Source organism: Dendropsophus ebraccatus, chromosome 5 (assembly GCF_027789765.1).
Source record: "Dendropsophus ebraccatus isolate aDenEbr1 chromosome 5, aDenEbr1.pat, whole genome shotgun sequence".
NCBI lineage: Eukaryota > Metazoa > Chordata > Amphibia > Anura > Hylidae > Dendropsophus > Dendropsophus ebraccatus.
This window is the reverse complement of record NC_091458.1, coordinates 67,883,195-67,904,541: the sequence shown is the minus strand read 5'-3', so window position 1 is coordinate 67,904,541 and position 21,347 is coordinate 67,883,195. Positions and strand designations below refer to the sequence as shown.

Genomic DNA, 21,347 nt, shown 5'->3' with positions numbered 1-21,347 from the left:
CTCTATCTAACCACCTTGGGTGCTCCTGCAGCCGATAATCAGCCTGTGTAAAAGTGACAGCAATCAGGCCTGGGAAAACGCCCAATCCTTGGATGATCATCGGTTTAGAGCATGCCTAAAAATGTATTATCATCGGCCGTACATCTTCCTGTGTAAACAGGGAATGTGAGGTTGATAACGATAAAGGTATGCATATATCTGTGCTGTCAGTTTGCAGATCACACCGCAGTACATACTTACCTAGTGGGCTACTGCTGTGATCTGGCATCCTCCTCTCTGGTTCTCGCATCAAGCCTCTATATCTTCAGGCTGTCGCCTCATCCAGAATGATTGACAGCCAGAGGAGGTGGGGCCTAAAGACACATAGGCTGAACGGGAGAACCGGAGAAGAGGATGCTGGATCACAGCAGTAGTGCACTAGGTAAGTACTGTATGTACTGCTGTGTGATCAGGAAACTGAAAGCACAGATAAATCTCTGTACTTTGTATGTGCACTTAAATTGGGTACAGTCAATCAATGTTTTCTATTATCACTACTATTCTTATGCTCTGTGGTGTATTATATATATCATCTTATGTATATACATACAAAATTTTGCTTGGAAAAAGTAGCCACAGATAGTTGACTTAAATATCATATTTGCACCATCTACCATTGAGGATGGAATGTTTCGGTCATTGACTGGTATACATTGGTGGGTGGTAGAAGGTATAAAGAATGGTGCCACATGTGCTGAGATGCCAGTCGCAGTTGGAGTCTAAATATATGGAGCAAATATGTGGCACTGCACAACTTTTAAAATAAAATACATCCCCTCATCATACATTATCTCTGGATGGTACTTGTTTCCATAGATACATCAGCAGTGCTGCCAAATCATTTTCCCGGTCAACACAAATTTATATATAATTTTAGGAATATTACAGCCCTGCACTTACTAAATAATAGACCTATTCAAAAGTGAAATAATCTCTCCACACCACATACATATTCATAAAGAGCAATATTAGCAATAATATCACAAAACACCCCCTGCCATAATATTGATGTTCTGCAGTGTATAATCATGCTACTGTATATACCTGGTCTCAGGTAATTACAATAGAAGATCCTTAGTGCCATCTCATCCATAGTGGTAGTTCCCTCCTTTCTGTCATATGCAGAATAGGACCCCCCTGTGGGCCCTGTATATAGTAATAGTAATTGCTTGCCACTCAATACTGGGGCTAGATTAGTACCCTTCACAAAGTAATGGTTCTCCTTTAGTACCTTTACTTAGTTACTGAATGGGGACACTAAGATACTAATGACTATGTCCTTTCCTACCATTACTCAGTAGTAGTGCCCCTTAAGGTCCAACTACCACTACTAAGAATTGGTGCCCTCTCATTAAAGGTATGCCCTTTGTGCCCTCCTAAGTAAATGGTTCCATCATTCAGTGATAGTGTCCATTGGTGTGTCTAATCAGTTATGTTGCCCTTTGATCTCCAAACTCAGTAGGACTGTAACGCCTGGAGTAGTGGATCCACTGGACCGTCACCAGCGATAGCACAGACCTCACCAGGGAGCGGAGTCTAAGGGGCCGCTGGTTTTCACCAGAGCCCGCCGCAAGGCGGGATGGACTTGCTGCGGCAGGCGACCCCCAGGTCGCTACCCCTGGCTTGGTTGCTAGTGACGGCAGGCGAGGCGTGACAGGAGCAGTAGGCAGGAGATAGTGCTGGCAGAGGACTGTAGGCGTAACCGCAGGTGACAGGCTGAACACAGGAGCAATGGAGTGACAGGGGAGCAGGAACAAGGACTAGGGACCAGGTAGCGGATAGGTATCAGGAACAAGGACTTGGGACCAGGTAGCGGATAGGAATCAGGAACAACAGGGGGCTGGGCCAAACGCTATGGGAAGCATGTAGAGGCTCCAACACAAGGGACAGGGCATGCTGGGATTTATAGGGAGTGATAGGTGCAATTAACCAATTAAGGGCGGACTGGCCCTTTAAACCTGAGACAGCCGGCGCGCGCGCACCCTAGGGGGCGGGGACGCGCGCGCCGGCCGGCACAGACGGAGACAGGAGCGGAGGAGAGGTGAGGCGCCCCCAGGGGCCGAACTAGCAGCAGCGCCGGGTCCCTGCACAAGGACCCCGGCGGCTGCATGAGGCAGGAGGAGGTCGCGGCGGTGGCCCGGAACACGGGACGCCGCCGCGACCGTGACAAGGAGTGACCACCCATTAGGATTGTGCCTACGTAATGCCTACTTTATTGACATCCACTCAGTATTTCTGCCCCTTTAGTTCCCTCTACTCAATAATTGTGCACCCTTAGTGTTATAATAACAAGGCAAGAAAACAGATGGACGGCACCGCTGTGATCCCGCAATGGTAGCGAATCCCGGTGGACCACCAACAAACTCAGTCCAGGTGGTGCTCAATCAGAAAATAGACATATGCAAACTCCAACTGTATAAGGAAGATGATGGCACTCACCAGCTACGTGAATGATTTATTCACGTAGCTGGTGAGTGCCATCGTCTTCCTTATACAGTTGGACTTAGTGTTATAATACCTAGCCACATTCCGAAAATTAATCAAGTTGCTAAGCCTATAAGACACTGGGATGGGATCCTTGGCATAGTAAACACTTAAAAGGCCTCCAGAGGGACCCAGTCCCACTGGCTCATAGGCTGCAGGACAGACACAACAGCTATTAGCTCACTGCCCCACCATAGGGTTCCACTGTATCTACATTCTGAGGTCCTGATGCAGTTGATAGTGATAGCCGCTTCAAGATCCAAGACACTGGGCCGAAAATTGTCCCCAAGATACATTTCCTCCATAGAAAACTGAACAACAAATGTTTTTACTACATATTACTTATGAACACTTTATTTTTGGATACAGAACCTGTCCTGTCCCATCTGGAAAGTGGATGAGGAAATTCTGTCCAGAATTGTAACACTGCGCGATAGTCTCTTTAGGTTCCTGCGGAAATAGATATAACCAAAGTGATTGCTATATATTACAGATATTATTCAGAAAATGATTGGGTTTGGTCATTATATCAAATTGTCAGTAAGTTTACTGCAGTCCCACAGAAAACCCCAAATAACAAAGCAGGATTTGTTCTAATTAATAAACCTAGTCCTGAAATTAGAGGGGAATTGTAACAAGGGTAATATGTGCATACATTTCAGTGTTCCCCCTGGTGTGCATAGATTTATCTCTGGGTACCATAGGGCAGGTTTCCTTTTGCAAATGTTCCAAAAATCTGCCCCAAAAAATGCCCAGCATTACTTGTGCCACGTTATAATGACTTATAATGACTTTTCAGGCACTTTTCCATTGTGTCTGACTAAAGGAGCATAGCCCCAACAAAGGGAGCGTGTCACTGGTGAAATGGACGTGACACCATGCCCAAAATATGTGATAGAATTCTGGATCAAGATTCTGAAACAGTATAAGCTGATTAATAGTTGGTCTAAACTTAAGGCCCTATTACACCGAATGATTATCGGCCTTACTTGGCTGATAACTGACCGTTCAGGCCGATAACCCTTCAGTGCAATAGCACATGTTGTAAGGCAATGTTCAGCCGGCATGCACAATATCAGCTGATTGTGATCAACATCAACATGCTGAAAGATCACAATTTTGTTAGCAACAGTTTGCAGCTCCTCGCTCTGTGTAATAGGAGCAGTGGTAGCAGACCGCTGTTGACTTTAATGGTCTGCCCGAACGATCTAAGGATCGTTCGGGAATCTCAGGGTTCGGAAGACAGATTGTGCTCAAACTTCGACTGAGAGTAGTCTCTATGCTATGAAACAGGTTAACACTATATAATTAAAATAAATGAGTACATTCTACTTTCATGTATTTACTTCTATGGATGTAGGTCATCTTTATACCTATGTGTGCAGCTGTGATAATATATATAAACACTGTTCACATGCAGCTTTCACAGCCTAATTTTGGCAGCCCTTATATTATTAAGTTACAGCTCCACGGGTGCCTGTTAAATTAGCCATTTACTACTAAAAGTGACAGCATACCAATACTTGTAGTATTGCTACTAAATACTACTACATGTGCATAAAGAACAGCCTATTCCTTTAATAGTTCAGATTGCTTTGAAAAACCTGGTTTTACATGGTTTTAATTATGTCTATATGTGCATTCTTGAAAACATCCATGAACTACCATACAAGCTCCATTCTGTGTGATACTATATGCACCTGATGGCGCTTGCCATGTAAGAACCTGGAGAAGGCATATGAAGACCCAGCAAAGGCCCCAACTACTATAATATAATATATTTGCTACTATGGCTTTGTAAAATAAGAATTGTAATACCAGGGCATAACAACATGCACCTGCCCTTGTGTCTAGGCAGGTCTATTGTCCTCTGTGTGCAGATGCGCCTACTGCCCCACTGTCTCCTCGGAGCAGAGAGCAAAAATCTGCCTAGTTTTTGTAAAAACTATGAGGATATTTTCTGTCTGCGCCGCACATGAAGCACCATAGGTCCCCCTTATAGTCTTCATACAGGGCATTGTTAGTTTATTTTCTATGGCTTAGTTTATTTTTGAAATACAGCCACATACCACCATGTGAGTCCAGCCTTAGTAACATTTTATAGGACTATATTTCAGAGATAGAAAGCTCCATTTTAACTTCTGATCAGGGTAAAACAACACATTAGAATTCCATTTGTACATACTTTCTCTCATAGGGAGACACTGAAATTACATGATGGTCTTAGTGACCTGCAGTTTTATTGTGACCTTTGAATGCACAAAAGTTGCTATGGAGCCACAGCACTAAACCTCCAAAAATCACAGATTAGTAAGTTTTGCAAGTGACCCTCTATTGCCAGAGCTGCCGCATGTGAATCTGACCAAATGAGGGAAAGGTTTATTTAACTAGGAAAAAAAAATTATAAATTCAAAAAATAAAAACTAGAAAAAACCTAGCATACTACTTGTACTAAAGGTAATCTTGTATTGTTAACTAGAAATTGGATCTATTCCATCTAATTCTGTGAATAGCTTCTATATTTGAGCTCAGCTTCTAGAACACATGTAGTTTAGCAATGACGGGAATGTGACAATAGTAAGTAGATGATGATCAGTGGAAATGATGAAATTGTGGGAACAGTTGATCCAGCTCTTAAATCTCAAAGATGTGACCTCGTGTCAGTTTCAATCATACAACAAGATTGCCATCTTTTATCCAATTTCGCAGATCTTTTGTTCAAATGGAAAATGTGTGAATCTAATAATATGTGAAAGCAAAGTTGGAAGGCCAAAATAGAGGCTGTTGAAAAAGAAAAAAAAAGATAATCTGCACCATCTTCACAAGGAGAATTATCACAAATTGACACCTAACGCACACAGCAGCTGTGAAGACATGGCCTCCTATATGACTGGCTTTAATGTAAGAGCCCAAATCTCTAAATAGGGTCAGCAGGTACTTTCTTATCTGTCGGAGGTGTAAGATCTAGCTCTATAATTGTATTGGCACTATTAGGTAAAGGAGGTGGAAAATGCTCCTGCAAATGCTTTCAAGATTATGTACTGAAAACCCCGGGTCACCTCTCACCAGGGAGGTTTTTTTCTCTGCAGTTCTCCAATTTATTAAAGTGACACATGGGGACAGGTGACACATTTCAGGAAATCCAGGTTGAAAGGCTACAGTGACAGTACGCTATTTTAGTATGGGAATGGTATTCACAACTTTTGGTTCTCACAAATGTAATTCAGACCGAGGCTTAAAAGCCATGGGATTACTGTTTATTCTACCTTGTAAAGGACAAACAAGTGCAGTATACAGAATAAGGGGGATTTACTTTACCAGAGTATTTTACTACTGGTAATGATTACTAACTGCAGTGTCACAACAGGAATTTCTTAGAGGATGATAGTTGCAAATATACAGAGAATTTAAACAGTCAGCTAGAAAAGGCACCTTAAATGTCTTACATTGCTTTGTGAGCAGTGAGAATATCTATAGCTTTATTGTTGTTGGCTTAGGCTGCAATAAACTTAAAAAAAAATATTTTCAGTGCTCCTCTATGACACTTTAGTGTGGCAAAAGAAGCCCCTTTTTGAAGTGACTGCAGCCTTGGGCATCTACAATAAAGGTATGGATAGTACCACTACTTACATAGCTATGTGGCCAAGTAAGCAGTTTTCAAGCCATTGAAGTCTATGCAAACAACTGCCATCAGTATACACACTGTATAGATTACAGGTGTCAAATTTAGGCCCTCCAGCTGCTATAAAACTACTATTCCCATCATGCCTGGATTGTAGTTTTGCAACAGCTGGAGGGACTGAGTTTGACACCCCTGGAATAGCAGCCGCTGTTCGCAAAGGCCATCAAATTAATGTTCATGTCAATAATTCACAGCCGTTATTTAATAAACAACGGCTGTTATTTTAAGATATTCAGATTTTTTTCCCACTGTCCTTTCACCGTCTTTTAGGGTACGTTCACACCTACCGGATCCGCAGCGCATTTGACGCTGCGAGTTAGCAGCGAAATCCGTTGCGGATACAGTACTGTGAATTTGAATGGGTCCCATACAAGCAGCGGATCCGCTGCGTGTTTGGGACTCGGCCCCTTTAACCCCTACGCCGCCGGCCGAAAGCCTGCCCCCCCGCAATTGTCTGTATTTTAATGATTACTTATGGGAAGTTTTGCTTAGGTTTTAGAGTGGATTTGGATTACAAGCACGGTCCCAGAACATATTATGCTCGTAATCCAAGGCACCACTGTATATAGTCTTTTTTTCTAGCACCTTTCATTAAAGTTGACCACTTCTTACAAAATAGGGCAAGGTGCCCATCTTCATTGTAAAGCCATTTGCACATATATTTGAGTATTAATAAAGAAGGATGTAATTTTTAGTAAATATATTGTACGCCATATGCATGTTTATTAAATGTACAGAAATATTTTAGCATATTTGGATGGAATGTCATGTAGGATGTAATCTGCGTCCACCAGTGATATGGCCTGGGAATGATTACGTGAAAATAAAGATACTAAACACACGGCAGAGATTTATAATGCAAAGCCTCAAGGTTTATTCAGTTGACTACACTGGGGCTCAGTAAATCTGGGTCTGTTGAGTTATAGTCTTAGATAAGACCCATCCTGGCTCAGTGACATAGAACTGAGCTTGACATCTTTTTATTACAGTGTCAGGCCAGCCGTCCAAATCATTACTCAGCTCATTCACACAGATAAAACAGCCGTCATTTTACTCTCTGGAGGGATATATTATCTGGAAGTCATTGTTATGTTCAGTGCCAACACTGTCAATTAATTGTAAGGAAGATGCAGGGGGTTAGAAGAGTCCGCATGAAGGCATAAGGTTTACAACCATATGATCATTCGGTATTGTGGTGTTGGACAGTTACCTGGATGGAAATTATTGAGAAACAAAGCCCATCTAAGTCTTTGGGAAATACTGCATATTTATCTGTTTTTAAACAAAACCTTCATCTGTTATTCTCGAGCTTTTGTGTATGCATGCTCCATATTTTTGGCATACCACCACTAGTGAAAAATTCAGCAAATAAAGCAAAGAATGTATGTGAGGATCCTCTATGTAAAAAGCATGTTACTAAAACAGCTACTCTGTCGGAGCCTTCCTCAAATTGATATGGCTGGACAAAAAATAAGTGCTTGTTCAAGAAGAGGAAATATAGTATAGCTCTTTCTTATTATGTCAGACTGACAAATGCTTATAGCGGTGCAACAGTATCTTCAACCTAGGGAACTCTATATGTATGACAGACACCAAACATAAAAATTAGTAATCCTAACAGCGGCACCAGGTACAAGACGTTGATTCTTTGCTATTTAACTCATCAGAGACTGTAACACTGAGAAGACCACCACTATTGTCATCAGGATTTTAGAACATGGTGAAAGAAAATGATCAGCCAAAATCATGCATAGAGGCTGATCGTTGCCTTTCAACATAAGCTATCGGCTGGTAATCGGCCAAGTATGGCCGATAATCGTTTTGTGTAGTAGGGCCTTTATGGGGTATTAACAAAGACAGATTTTTGAAGCAAGATCCTTAAAGGATTTGAAAAGAAGAGAAATCTCAGTCTTTCCTGAAAAAAACACCTTAAGGGTACAAACCCACTTGACGTATTTGCTGCGTGAATCAGTCTTAAAAATAAGCAGGCAAAACGCAGGTTGGCTTTATACGATTGTTCTGTGTTAAAATACGCAATTGCGTATTTTTGAAGCGTGAAGCTTGTTGTTAGCAAAGCATCAGTTGTTAAAATACGCAATTGCGTATTTTTGAAGCCTGAAGCTACATGCGTTTTTCGCACAGGTTGTTAACAACTGATGCTTTGCTAACAAGCTTCACGCTTCAAAAATACGCAATTGCGTATTTTAAAGCAGAACAATCGTATAAAGCCAACCTGCGTTTTGCCTGCTTATTTTTAAGACTGATTCACGCAGCAAATACGTCAAGTGGGTTTGTACCCTAAGGGTATATTCACACGAACGGGCTCGCAGCGAGATTCTCGCTGCGAGCCCGGCAGGTCCTGGCAGTTCCCATACACTACATACTTGCTGCGGTCTAAACGACCGCAGCGAGTATGTAATTATACCGCCCTTAACCCCTTCTGCTCCCCCGCTGTAAGCATACTTTACCTGTCCTTGCTGCACGGGTCCGACGTCCTGCTCTCCCGCCCGGCCAATCAGTGGCTGCGGCTGGGCAACACACTGATTGGCCGGACAGGAGAGCAGGACGCCGGACCCGTGCAGCAAGGACAGGTAAAGTATGCTTACAGCGGGGGAGCAGAAGGGGTTAAGGGCGGTATAATTACATACTCGCTGCGGTCGTTTAGACCGCAGCAAGTATGTAGTGTGTGGGAACTGCCAGGACCTGCCGGGCTCGCAGCGAGAATCTCGCTGCGAGCCCGCCCGTGTGAATATACCCTAAAGACTGATTCCTTTATTTCCCCTTTCCCTGGGATAGCCTATATTACTTTAAGTAACTGAGCTGTATTTCCTTCCTTCCTATTGCCCCACAATATGGTTACCCATGTTGTTGAGGATATTTACATACCTATGAGGCGATAAAATGGCTCTTTTTAATAGTTTAGATATATTGATCCAATAAAATGTTTTGGAAACTAAAATTAGGAATCCTTCATAGGTCCTCAGCATTTAAGTGTAAGTAATTTGGACCTGTCACTTTTTCAGTAGACAGGGGTTGCAATCAGTTATAACTGGGCAATAACATGTTGGAAACTAACAGTCCCCTCAGCCACATAAGAAGCAGGATTAATGTGGCATGTGCAAAGATCCAATGATTTCTAAATGAATAACCATGGCAGTCATGCTGACTTATAAGGCCCTATTACACTAACAGATTATCTAAAAGATTTTTGTAAGCCAAAGACGGGAGTGGATTTTAAAAGACAAGGAATGTCAATCTTTTGATTGTTACCTGTTCTCTGTTTAGAGTCCATTCCTGGCTTTGGCTCAAAAAAATCTGTCAGATAATCTGTTGGTGTAATAGGGCCCTAAGTCATGTACAGTTCAGTTGTGTTTATGTTTTGCTCAGTTTTATCTTTTGCCTTCATTTTAAGGTTCTGTACAATATGTTAGCGCAATACAAAGGATGGTAATAAAATGTTAGCTGCTGGTCACCCAGCTTCTCTTCGGTTCTCTGTCTATGTAAATAATGCTGCGTTTACACGGAACGATTATCGTGCAAATTTGCACGATAACGATCGAATTCGAACGATAATCGTACGTGTAAATGCAGCGAACGATCAAATGACGAATGAGAAATCGTTCATTTTGATCTTACAACATGTTCTAAAATCGTCGTTCGCAAAGAATTCGCAGATCGTTCCGTGTAAACAGTCGTCGCAAAGTCTGGCCGCCCGCAGCCCGGCCCCCCGCTCATCCGCAGCCCGGCCCCCCGCTCATCCGCAGCCCGGCCCCCTGCTCATCCGCAGCCCCCTGCGCCAGCTTGATCGCCACCCCCGCCGCCCTGATCGCCACCCTCGCTCCTCTTCAGCACTGATTGGCTGAAGAGGAGCCATTTGAAATTCCCATCTCCCCTCTTCAGCCAATCAATGCACGGTAGCACTGATTGGCTGAAGAGGAGCCATTTGAAATTCCCATCTCCCCTCTTCAGCCAATCAATGCACGGTAGCACTGATTGGCTGAAGAGGAGCTGTTTGAAATTCCCGGCTCTACTCTTCAGCCAATCAGTGCTACCGTGCATTGATTGGCTGAAGAGGGGAGCCGGGAATTTCAAACGGCTCCTCTTCAGCCAATCAATGAACTGAAGAGGGGAGCCGGGAATTTCAAACACCCGCTACGCCGAGCAGGTAAGGTATGCTCGTGGCGGGGGCGATCGGAGCGGCGGCAGGGCTGGTGATCGGGGCGGCAGGGGTGGTGATCAAGCCGGCGCAGGGGGCTGCGGATGACTGTGGGGCCGGGGTGCGCAAAACGATTTTTCCGTACGATATATCGTACCGTCTAAACGCTGATCGTTATGAAAAAAAATAGTTACTCCGACATCGGGCAAATTATCGTTTCGTGTAAACGCAGCATTAGGCAGCATTATCAAAGTTCTTTTCATGTGAGTTTTATTCCAAGAAATTGTTTACACATACTAGCCATAACAACTGATATATTGTGCAATTTATTTATTCTATATATCTGTAAAATGTAAGACATGTTCATTGCTTTCTGTGACTATAACTTGGCTTGCTATTACTATAATATGCATTGTCTTGACTTACTATGTTATTTTACGAGTGGTTTCCTATCAATATGCTATAGCTTTGTAATTGGTCAAATCAGTATATCTATATTAACTGTTGCTTCTTTGTAATCATCTAAGAACCAATAATTAATCCATAATCTGGATTATTATCCCTATGCTATTGGACCAGTGCCTCATTTATATGTAGTTTTATTAATATATTGTTTTTCATTTATAAAGGTCATTATACTGAAATGTTCAGCAATGTCCATGTTAGAAATAATTAAGGGCCTGACCCTCCATATGCTGATTTTCTTGGAATAAAATTTATAACGAAAAGAACTTTGCTACATAATGTATATATAGTGCAGGCCAGATCTCGCTTGTTCACTAACATTGTGGTATCTAAAGGAGGTATCTAAGTATGTGGAGTAGAACCAACCTTACTTGCAGCATCCCTTCTTTTGGCCACATTGGTATCCATTGGAGTTGCTTCGAATACTCTGTGTAGTTTTTGTGATTTGACAAATAAGTCACGAACAGCAGTTGCACATTAACCATAGCTTACTGATACACTTACAGCTCGTATGTGCGTATTGGAAGTAGGTCAGCTTGGTCATTTTGTTCACTGTCATAAGACGGCGATGGCAGGAACTTGTAGTAATGTTTTATTTATCCGATTATGGTACTGGTAAGTGAAACTCATCATTTTACATATTCTCTCAAGGAAAAAAATTATTTATAGTCTCATGAAAATTTTATTTCTTGAATTTCTGCTAGATGTAAAACTAATCGTTATGAGCAACTATAAAGTTATATTTTATACAGGTGTGTGAATCCTTGAGCTGGTATTTGAAGGTCATAATAAGATATTGTTAACTTAGATAGGAGACCACAGGGAAATATGTCAGGCCTGTGTTTTAAGAGGTTTTATTGCCAAAACCCATGGAGGTTAAGGGATCAAATCTTTGCAAGGTCAACTAGGCTTTTAATCTTCTGCTTTGATATCTCTTTACAATTAAGTGATTAAAATTAAATGAATATATTAATTATATGTGAAAGTGCTGGGAGATCTGAGCGCCCCAGCTATTAATATTAACACCATAACTCTGTTAAATATGTAATCTATTTTTTTATTCAAAGTAAATCTAAGTTTAAGAATGCCTGATCCAATGCAATGTTGCTAGAGGAAGATAATTTCATACTGAATACATTAGCGGAAAGGTCAAAACTATAAAAAGGAGCAGTAGCATTAATTGTATTATTAATAATAATGTTGCACTTTTACAGTACTTTACACTAGAATATTTTAAACCAATTCAGAAACCAATTACATACGATTAAAATGACATGGTTTATGGGCTATAAGAGCAAATGCAGGATACAGAAATTTAGCAAGTTAGGCCCATGTTTGGTTATCTATCTATCTATCTATCTATCTATCTATCTATCTATCTATCTATCTATCTATAGTTTTCCTTTTGTCACCATTCTTTCTCCTTCTTTACTATTAAATTCAATAAACTTTTCAATTAAGACACATCCAAAGTTAAATGAGTAATCCCAAACTAAGATAATGTACAAACACCAGTCAAGGGGAGGCCAGGCTGCTAAATAACTAAATAATTTTTAGACTCAAAATAACGGACGTCATTTTAAACAGAGCTGAAAAAAACGTTGTGTGAACATAGCCTCACACTGGAATGTGATTACAGTAGTGCACACCATGAATAGACCATACACACAAAAATCATCTCCCAAAAGTAATAAGAAGTATTGAACCAGAAATAATACCTGCTGCAGAACATCTTTATAACAAGATCTGTCAATCACTAGATTGTTGGCATGAGAGGCAGTATAAGCTGGGAAGAATATTCTTATAGTGGTGGGTTCTCTTATAATAGGCCAGCATTAACAAGCTGCTGCAGAACATCTTTGGGAGCAAACCTGTCCATCAGTCGAGACACTGCAGACATACACCAACACACACATACATACACCAGTGTTACAGACACTATTGTCACATGCACAAAGATAGATAGATAGATGAATAGATACATACATACTGAAATATACATATTTACCCACAGATACATACATATACTCATTGACATATACATGTATACCCACAGATACATACACAAACTGACATATACATATACACCTACAGATACTTTTGATGTTCAGCCTGCTCACCTTGCACTACAGTGACTGGGCTGAACATCACAGAGGAAGGTCCTTCTCTGGGTCCCTGGGGGAGGGGATGCTGTCAGTAGCATACCATGGAGGCAGACCAGGTTCCTCTAGGCCCCCTTACTGCACGGGCCACATAGCAGCCGCCTTGTCTGCCTTCAAGGTATCTACACCACTGACTTTGAAAAATTTCCCTGTTGCCCTGGCAATCATATGATCACATTAAACCTAACTAAAATCTCTGGCAGTCAGCTGACAATGGCAGGGGAAATTAACTATGATATGGTAACCATGCAAATACACTGTTTTGCCAAGTTACCCAGAGTATAAGCTACTTTTTTCCAATATCTCTTTACCCTACCTGATAGCAGGGCAATAGTACTGAGGGTTATCATTGCAGACAACTGTTTTGATACAAAAGATATTTATAGCATCATAATGCACAAAAATGTGTGAGTGTGTGAGTGTGTGTGTGCGCATGTGTGTGCGTTGTAGACACCATAAAGGCAAAATGTGGGTTTGCCATGGAGTCCTTGGAGACAGAAGTTGCATCTGTGGTTTCAAAGGGTTGTTCTGTCATTCTGGCTAAAAAGAACCTATACTCACCTTCTCCAATATGCCACAGCTACTGCGATGCCTGTCCCTTTGTGGGGTCCTCTGAGCTGCTTCCTGGTCGCTGATGACATCTTGTTCCCACCGGAATTACCCTGTTTAGCCAACCACTGGTCGCAGCTCCAGTGAGGCAGTTCCTGTGGGAATGGCGCCTCATTAGCAACCAGGAAGTAGCAGAGGGGACTCTGCACTGGAAGAAATGGTGCAATAGTTGTAGGGGATAGGGGTAGGTGAGTATCGGTTCTTTTTTTAATTTGTACCCCACCTCCATGCATTTTTTATGGATTTTTATGCCTAGGTAATCTCTTAAATTTGTCGCCTTGCACAACGCTTTACAATATGGGCTGCATTGCTAGCATACAAAAGGTATCAATTTGGTCAAATGCTCAAGGAAAGAACAAGGGGGACATTTATCAAGGTGAATTTTAGGTGAATAATTAGATTTTTCCCTCATTTTTGGTCTAAGTTCTATTTATGAACCAGTATTCATCAGGTGATTATTTTTTATCTTTTATTTAATCTGTCTGTTCTGAGTATTCACCCAGAAGTTCGTATAATCCGGGATTATCGCCAAATTTATTATTTGCGAATTTTTGAAAATTTGCACAAACAAGTGCAAGCCTACATCTGGTCAGCACCAGGTGAATATGCTTGTGCTTTTTTGTGACTTTTTACTTAGATACATTCACTATGGAAGTGCTACATTTTAATAAATCAGTCACAAGATATCTAAACAAAATACACACCATTCCCCATTAGAATAGTCCTACACATTATACTCCTTAGTAAATGTCCCACAGAGTGGGAAACAAACACCAAGCTCCTCTATGCTATTGGGTCCCCTCTTCAATGTACATCATTGAGTGTGTATAAAATATGATCAAGTCAATTAATACCTAGCTTTTACATTTAATATTTTAGCTGGTAGTACGGCCAGGAGCAATGCACTGGCTATGGGCAAATATGGCATACTACAATGCAATATGATTGTATCTCATTGCATGGCAAGTCATGTAGTTACAGCTTGTTGTCTAGCTAGTAAATACTGAAGCCTCTGACTGTAACCAGTGTATGTGAACCCTTTATAATAACCCTTCACTGTTAAATATTTTATATACTGCAGTAGCTCCTGGAAAGCCCTCTAGGAGAAAAGGATTAAGGCATGCTCATAAAATAAAGTGAATATACTATGCATTCATTCTACAGAGCAGCAGAGAAGGAACTAGTACTAAAAATATTATTACCAAAGCATTTTATTTTCAGAAGCTGTGTGATCCACACATTAAAAATGAAAAACTCTGGTCTGAAGGGAATGAACTAGTCTTAGTCTGTTATTTACTGCCTCCTGACCTCGGGGACATATAAAATGTGTCACTGTGACCCAATCTGTTTGATTTACCTTAAGTATGAAGGTTGTGAACAAGCAGAAGAATTCATATTTTATGTACTCGGCTAAAATATTCCTCTGCCCATAGTATAGAAATCTTTTTTATTGTCTCAATCTACAGTGATACTGACACAGGGGGCTATATGAAATATCATCAAATCAGGAAAGCGAGAAAGGAAGCACAGCCCCCAAAACAACTAGTACATCTTTCATATCTAAGTGTGGTGTGTGGCATTTGAAATAACCTTCTATAGCTCATAGAGACACATTTTTATGACAAGCTAGCTGCACATACATTTTGTAGAGAACTCTGCAGGTCTAAACCCACAAAGACTCTTTTCTATGCTATGGTAAGATACTTCTTTAAGCCTACATGTAGCAGTCAGTAAAAGTTCATGGTCACACCAGACCTTATGCGAATGTCAGAGTTGTCAGTAACTAGAATCTGTTTTGAAGCTATGATGTAATAAAAATTTCGCTTTTGGATGCGTTTTCTGTATATTTTATTGCAACCTGGAGGCGTTTCCCAAGCAAAATTGATTGATGGCCCATTCTAATGGTGCGTTTACACAGAAAGATTTATCTGACAGATCTTTGAAGCCAAAGCCAGGACCAGACTATAAACAGGGAAATAAAGGAAAGACTGGGATATATCATCTTTAAAAATCCATTATCTGTCAGATAAATCTCTGTGTGTAAACGCACCATAAAGATAGGCCATCAATAGCTGTTTGGCAGGGAGCTGGAACCCACGCCAGTCAGCTGCTCTGCAGTACTGCCATGCCTGGCCACTACTAATGCAGTAGTTTAAGATATTGGTGTGGTGTCCCTTCACCTTTATATTCCTTTACCTAGAATAGTATTGAGCACTGAGGAATCGGTGCAGAGTTTCAAGTGGATTCTGCATCAAAATGCATGTGGAATCCGTTTGAAATTCCGCCTGTAAAATATGACCATTTCATTTTTCTATTGTGTATAATGGATTTTGGCTCATTTGTGCACACGACAGAATTTTCATCAGGTAAATTCTGTCGTGTATCTGCTGACTAGGCGAGGAATTTCAAGCAGAAAACTTTCCTCCTGAATTCCTTGCCTATTCCTCAGTGTGAACATACCATAAGTTAGTTACCCAGAGTCTCCTGTCACAAGGCACAGCATGCATTTCATTTGCTGCTGGAAATTCAGGTATCCATGAGGACGACCAAGCCAAGTCGGTACTGTGCTTGACCTATGTTATGATCCAATTGGGGTTGTGAGTGATTGTGTTCATTGTTACCTGAACTTTTAGCAGCAAATAGAATGCTCCTTACACTGGGTCCAGTGTACTTCATGACAGGTACCATTTAAAATCTGTTACTTGAATAACCTTTATAAAACTATAAAACCCAGAAATGTTTCATAGCTGTCATGGCCACTTCCTCAGGCAAGTGATCAATTATTTTTTGAGTGCCGGTCCATTATGTAACAGTAATCACTCTGGACCAAGATTTCAATGGAAACTGTGTACTATATAATTGCAGGGTTATCAAACACTTGTGGCTGAGTTCCCCACAAATTACACCTTATGTCAAGACACTCCTCTTTATATTTTTTATTACTTACATTTATAAGCTCCTTGTTTAAAATTGGAATAAAATAGTCATCAATGTTGTCGGCTTGATTAGAAAAGGCATCATTTGCTTGTGCATAGTTTACTATTGTGTCATCATCTGAGGCCAGAGTGAAAGAGATTTTTTCCATCATAAACAAGTCTAAAATAAAAATGAATAAAGTATGATTTTGTAAAGTAAAAATAATATATATGGGAGCAAACTATATATCCTCATGTTTGGCACATTACAAGATAGTGCTGTGTCAAACATAATACATGAAACTAATAAACAATTGCCTTAACCCCTTAAGGACAGAGCCTGAAATGGCCTTAAGGACAGAGACAAATTTTATGAATATGACCTGTGTCACTTTATTCATTAATAACTTTGTGATGCTTTTACCTATCCAGCCGATTCTGAGACTGTTTTCTCGTGACATATTGTACTTTACATTTCTGGTAAAATGGAGTCAATACTCATAACGAATCTTTATGAAAAACACCAAAATAACATGAAAAATTGTGAAAAAATGCATTTTTCCAACTTTGAAACCTTTCTGCTTATACAGAAAATGGTTATGCCACATAAATTATATATTAAATAGCATTAGCAAAATGTCTACTTTATGTTGGTAGCTTTTATTAAACTATATTTAATTTTTTTAGACAATAGGAAGCTTAAAAATTAGCAGCAATTTTCCAAATTTTCAGTAACATTTCAAAATCAGATATTTTTAGGGACCTGTTCAGGTTTAAAGTGTATTTGAGGGGACTGTATGTTAGAAAGCCCCACAAAGCACCCCATTTCAGAAACTGCTCCCCCCAAACTCTGCAAAAGCACATCCAGAAAGTTTTTTAACCCTTTAGGGGATTCACAGAAATAAACGCTAAGGGAGGCATTTATTAAGTCCGGCGTTTTTTACGCCGGACTTAAAAATGCCCCCGCAGCTCCGGCGGTACGGGGATTTATGTAGAGGCGGACTGCCTGTACATAAATCCTGTGCGCGCCGGTGCGCACCGCCGAAAACCTACGCCAGCTGAGGACTGGAGTAGGTTTTCGGCGTAGAATTGGGCGGAACGGATGATAAATCGCGCGGACTCTGAGTCCGCGCCCTCCGTTCCGCCCACTTCCCGCCTACTTTCCGCCCCCTTTCCGCCCCCTGGCGTACTCGGCGGAAAGTGCCGATTTGCGATTATTTTATTCGCAAATCGGCCATTTGCGTATAAAATAATACGCAAATCGGCACTTTCCGCCAAAAATCATCCGTCCGCCGGATGATACATGTGGCCCTAAGTGTATAAGAAATTTGAATTTGACTTTTATTTTCTGTGCAGAGATTTTATTGTAATCCAATATCTTTCATAATGATAAACCTATTAGCAGAGAAATGCACCCCAATATTGATTGCCCCATTTCTGAAGTTTATAGAAATACCCCATATGTGGCCCTATTGCGCTATTTGACGCAACCACAAGCCTCAGATATGTAGGAGCACCTAGTGAATTTCAACGCCACCGTTATATTTGGTCATTTTTGACCATACCACTTCAGGTTGGCAGAGGCTCTGGGGTGCCAAAACCTAAAAAACACCCCTAAAGGGACACCATTTAGAAAACTGCACCCCTCAAGGAATGTAACAAGGGGTGCGGTGAGCATTTGGACCCCACAGGTGCTTCACAGATTTTCAGAACAATGTGGTGTAAAAAATGAAAAATTCTATTTTTTACCCTAAAATGTTGTTCTAGCCTTCATTTTTCATTTTTACAAGGGGATAAAAGAAAAAAAAACACCAAACATGTAGCGCAGTTTCTGCCAAGTACAGAAATACCCCACATGTGGACATAAAGTGCCAAGCGGGCGCAGGATGAGCCTCCAAAGGGAAGGAGCGCCAATTGGCCTTTGCAAGCTGGATTTTACTGGAATGGATTTCAAGGGTCATGTCGCATTTACAGAGCCCTTGTGCTGCCAAAACACTGGAAACCCCCCACAAGTGACCCCATTCTTGAAACTACACCCCTCAAGGAATCTAACAAGGGGGGCAGTGAGCATATGGACCCCACTGGTGACGGGCAAAAATGTGGAACAATGTGACGTGAAAGGGAAACTTTCACGGCACAAATGTGGCCGTCATCAAGGGGTCCATATCCTCACTGCACCCCTTGTTAGATTCCTTGAAGGGTGTAGTTTCCAGAATGGGGTCACTTGTGGGGGGTTTCCAGTGTTTTGGCAGCACGAGGGCTCTGTAAATGCGACATGGTGTTCATCATCCATTCTGGCCACATCCAGCCTCCAAAATCCAAATGGCGCTCCTTCCCTTCGGAGGCTTGCCCTGCGCCCACATGCCGCTTTATGTCCACATGTGGGGTATTTACGGACTCAGGGGGAATTGCTCTACACATTTTGTGTGTTTTTTTCTCTTTTAACCTCTTGTGAAAATGAAATTTAAAGGCTAAACCAACATTATAGTGTAAAAAATGTAATATTTCATTTTCACGCCATATTGTTCCACATTTGTGCCCATCACCAGTGGGGTCCAAATGTTCACTGCACCCCTTGTTACATTCCCTGAGGGGTGTAGTTTCCATAATGGGGTCACTTGTGGGGGGTTCAACTGTCTTGGCAACACAGAGGCCTTTTAAATGCAACAAGGCCCTTGAAATCCATTCCAGCCAAATCCAGCCTCCAAAAGCCAAATGGCGCTCCTTCCCTTTGGAGGCTTACCCTGCACTTACATGGCGCTTTATGTCCACATGTGGGGTATTTCCGTACTCAGGGGAAATTGCTCTACACATTTAGTGTTTTTTTTTATCTTTTAACCCCTTGTGAAAATGAAAAAATCAAGACAAGATCAATGATTTAGTGTAAAAATGAAACATTTTTTTACACTAAATGTTGGTCTAGCCTTGATTTTTTTCCTTTTCCACAAGGGGTTAAAAAAGAAAGTGAACACAAAACGTGTAGAGTAATTTCCCCTGAGTACGAAAATTCCCCACATGTGGATATAATGTGCCATATGGGCACAGGGCAAGTCACCAAAGGGACAGAGCGCCATTTAGAGGCTGGAATGGAGGATTGAGGCCATGTCGCAATTAAAAAGCTCCTGTGCTGCCAGGACAGTAGAAACCCCCCACAAGTGACCCCATTCTGGAAACTACACCCCATAAGGAATCCAACAAGGGGTGCAGTGAGCATATGGACCCCACTGGTGACGGGCACATATGTGGAACATGTGCTGTGAAAATAAAAAATACATTTTTTTCATTTTCACGCCACAAATGTGCCTGTCACCAGGGGGCCATATCCCTGCTGCCCCCTTTGTTAGATTCCTTATGGGGTGTAGTTTCCAGAATGGGGTCACTTGTGGGGGGTTTCTACTGTCCTGGCAGCACAGAGGCTTTGTAATTGTATCATGGCATCCTCTAATGGGAATGGCGGCCATATCTATTTAGCTGGGGAAAAGGGACAATTCTAATTTATTTGGGGGTATTAGGCCAATTATTAGTTTATAAGGTTAAAAATGACAGGTGTCCATCAAATTCAACCTGTGTTGATCCAGAGGAAGGCAAAAAACCCTTGTGAGGCAGACGACAATAGCTTCATCACAGGGGAAAAATTCCTTCCCGACTCCATAATGGCGATCAGAATAATCCCTGGACCAACGTGACCCCTGAAATAGGAATAAGGGACAGAATTTAGAAAATGTAGAACCCCAATGACGTGTAGTACGCCTTGAAGCCATTCAGTATGCAGAGGCCGGGGTGATCAGGACAGGTGGCACACTGGAAAATGGTGTCCTTCCTGATCCCCCTGTTACGCCACACTCTGCACTTCTTCTGGGGTCTCCTGTTTTCCAGTGTGGGGGACGTCACCTGGAAAATGTTGTCCTGGTGCGATATGGGGTCCTTCATATCCAGAAGCGCTGGGTCCGTTTCATGGCTGCTAAATATTAGGGCGCTATTACTACTTCTGATATGTTCGGATCGTGCTGCAAGCTACAGTAACTCGGGCAGCGAGGGACCAGAAGAGGGGGTGCTGGTATAAAAGTTATCCCCGTACAGGTGGTAACCTTTATCCAGCAGTGGGAAGATCAGTTCCCGAACGATCTCCCCACTAACTCCGAGGATGGGGGGGGGGACATCTAGGGGCTGGATTCAGGTCTCCCTTACTTCATACACTCTAAGGGTACGTGCACACTGCGGAATGGCGACGGATAACCCTTTGTGAATTCCGCAGCTGGCACCCACTGGCGGACTGATGGAGGCGCGCGTCTCCGCTCTTGTCACACTCCATTCTATGCACGGGCGGATTCCGCTCTCTGTCCAAAGAATGAACGTGTTCATTCTTTGGATGGACAACGGAATCCGCCCGTGCATGGGATGGAGTCTATGAGACGGGTGGAGACGTGCGCCCGCATCAGTCTGCCGGCGGGTGCCAGCTGCGGAATGCACAAAGGGTTATCCTTCGCCATTCCGCAGTGTGCACGTACCCTAAATCTGTAAGAGTACCCTGAGGTACTCTCACAGAGTTTGTAAAATTTCACGCCATACCGTGATCTCTTATTGGGACGGTACTGGCGGAAAAGACGTGTCTTGGGGGCAGCGTACGCTACGCTACCCCCAGACACGTCACTGGATGATGATGATGAGGAGGAGGAGGAGGATGAATGGAGGAAAGAAGGATCACTGGCTGTTTCGGTTTCGGAGGCAACAATAACGTATGCGTCCGACGCCGAAAACACCTTGGGGGCCATCTTTATACGGGGATTGGTATATGGGGTATGTAAATGTGTAGTGGTGTACTGTACACTTTTATT

General features: G+C 42.0%; 1 protein-coding gene across 6 annotated transcripts in view; it reads right to left on the bottom strand.

The window, feature by feature from the left end:
* Window positions 1-21,347, bottom strand: part of ERICH6B (glutamate rich 6B) — a 110,799-nt gene that overhangs the window by 24,214 nt on the left and 65,238 nt on the right. For 5 of the 6 annotated variants that reach the window (XM_069972292.1, XM_069972294.1, XM_069972293.1 and 2 more), the window contains 2 exons: window positions 16,545-16,693; window positions 2,891-2,973 (listed from right to left, as the gene is read on the bottom strand). In XM_069972292.1, the coding sequence (XP_069828393.1) occupies window positions 2,891-2,973; window positions 16,545-16,693 (232 nt within the window). The remainder of the gene's footprint in view (window positions 1-2,890; window positions 2,974-16,544; window positions 16,694-21,347) is intronic. The other variant, XM_069972298.1, reaches the window with a different exon arrangement.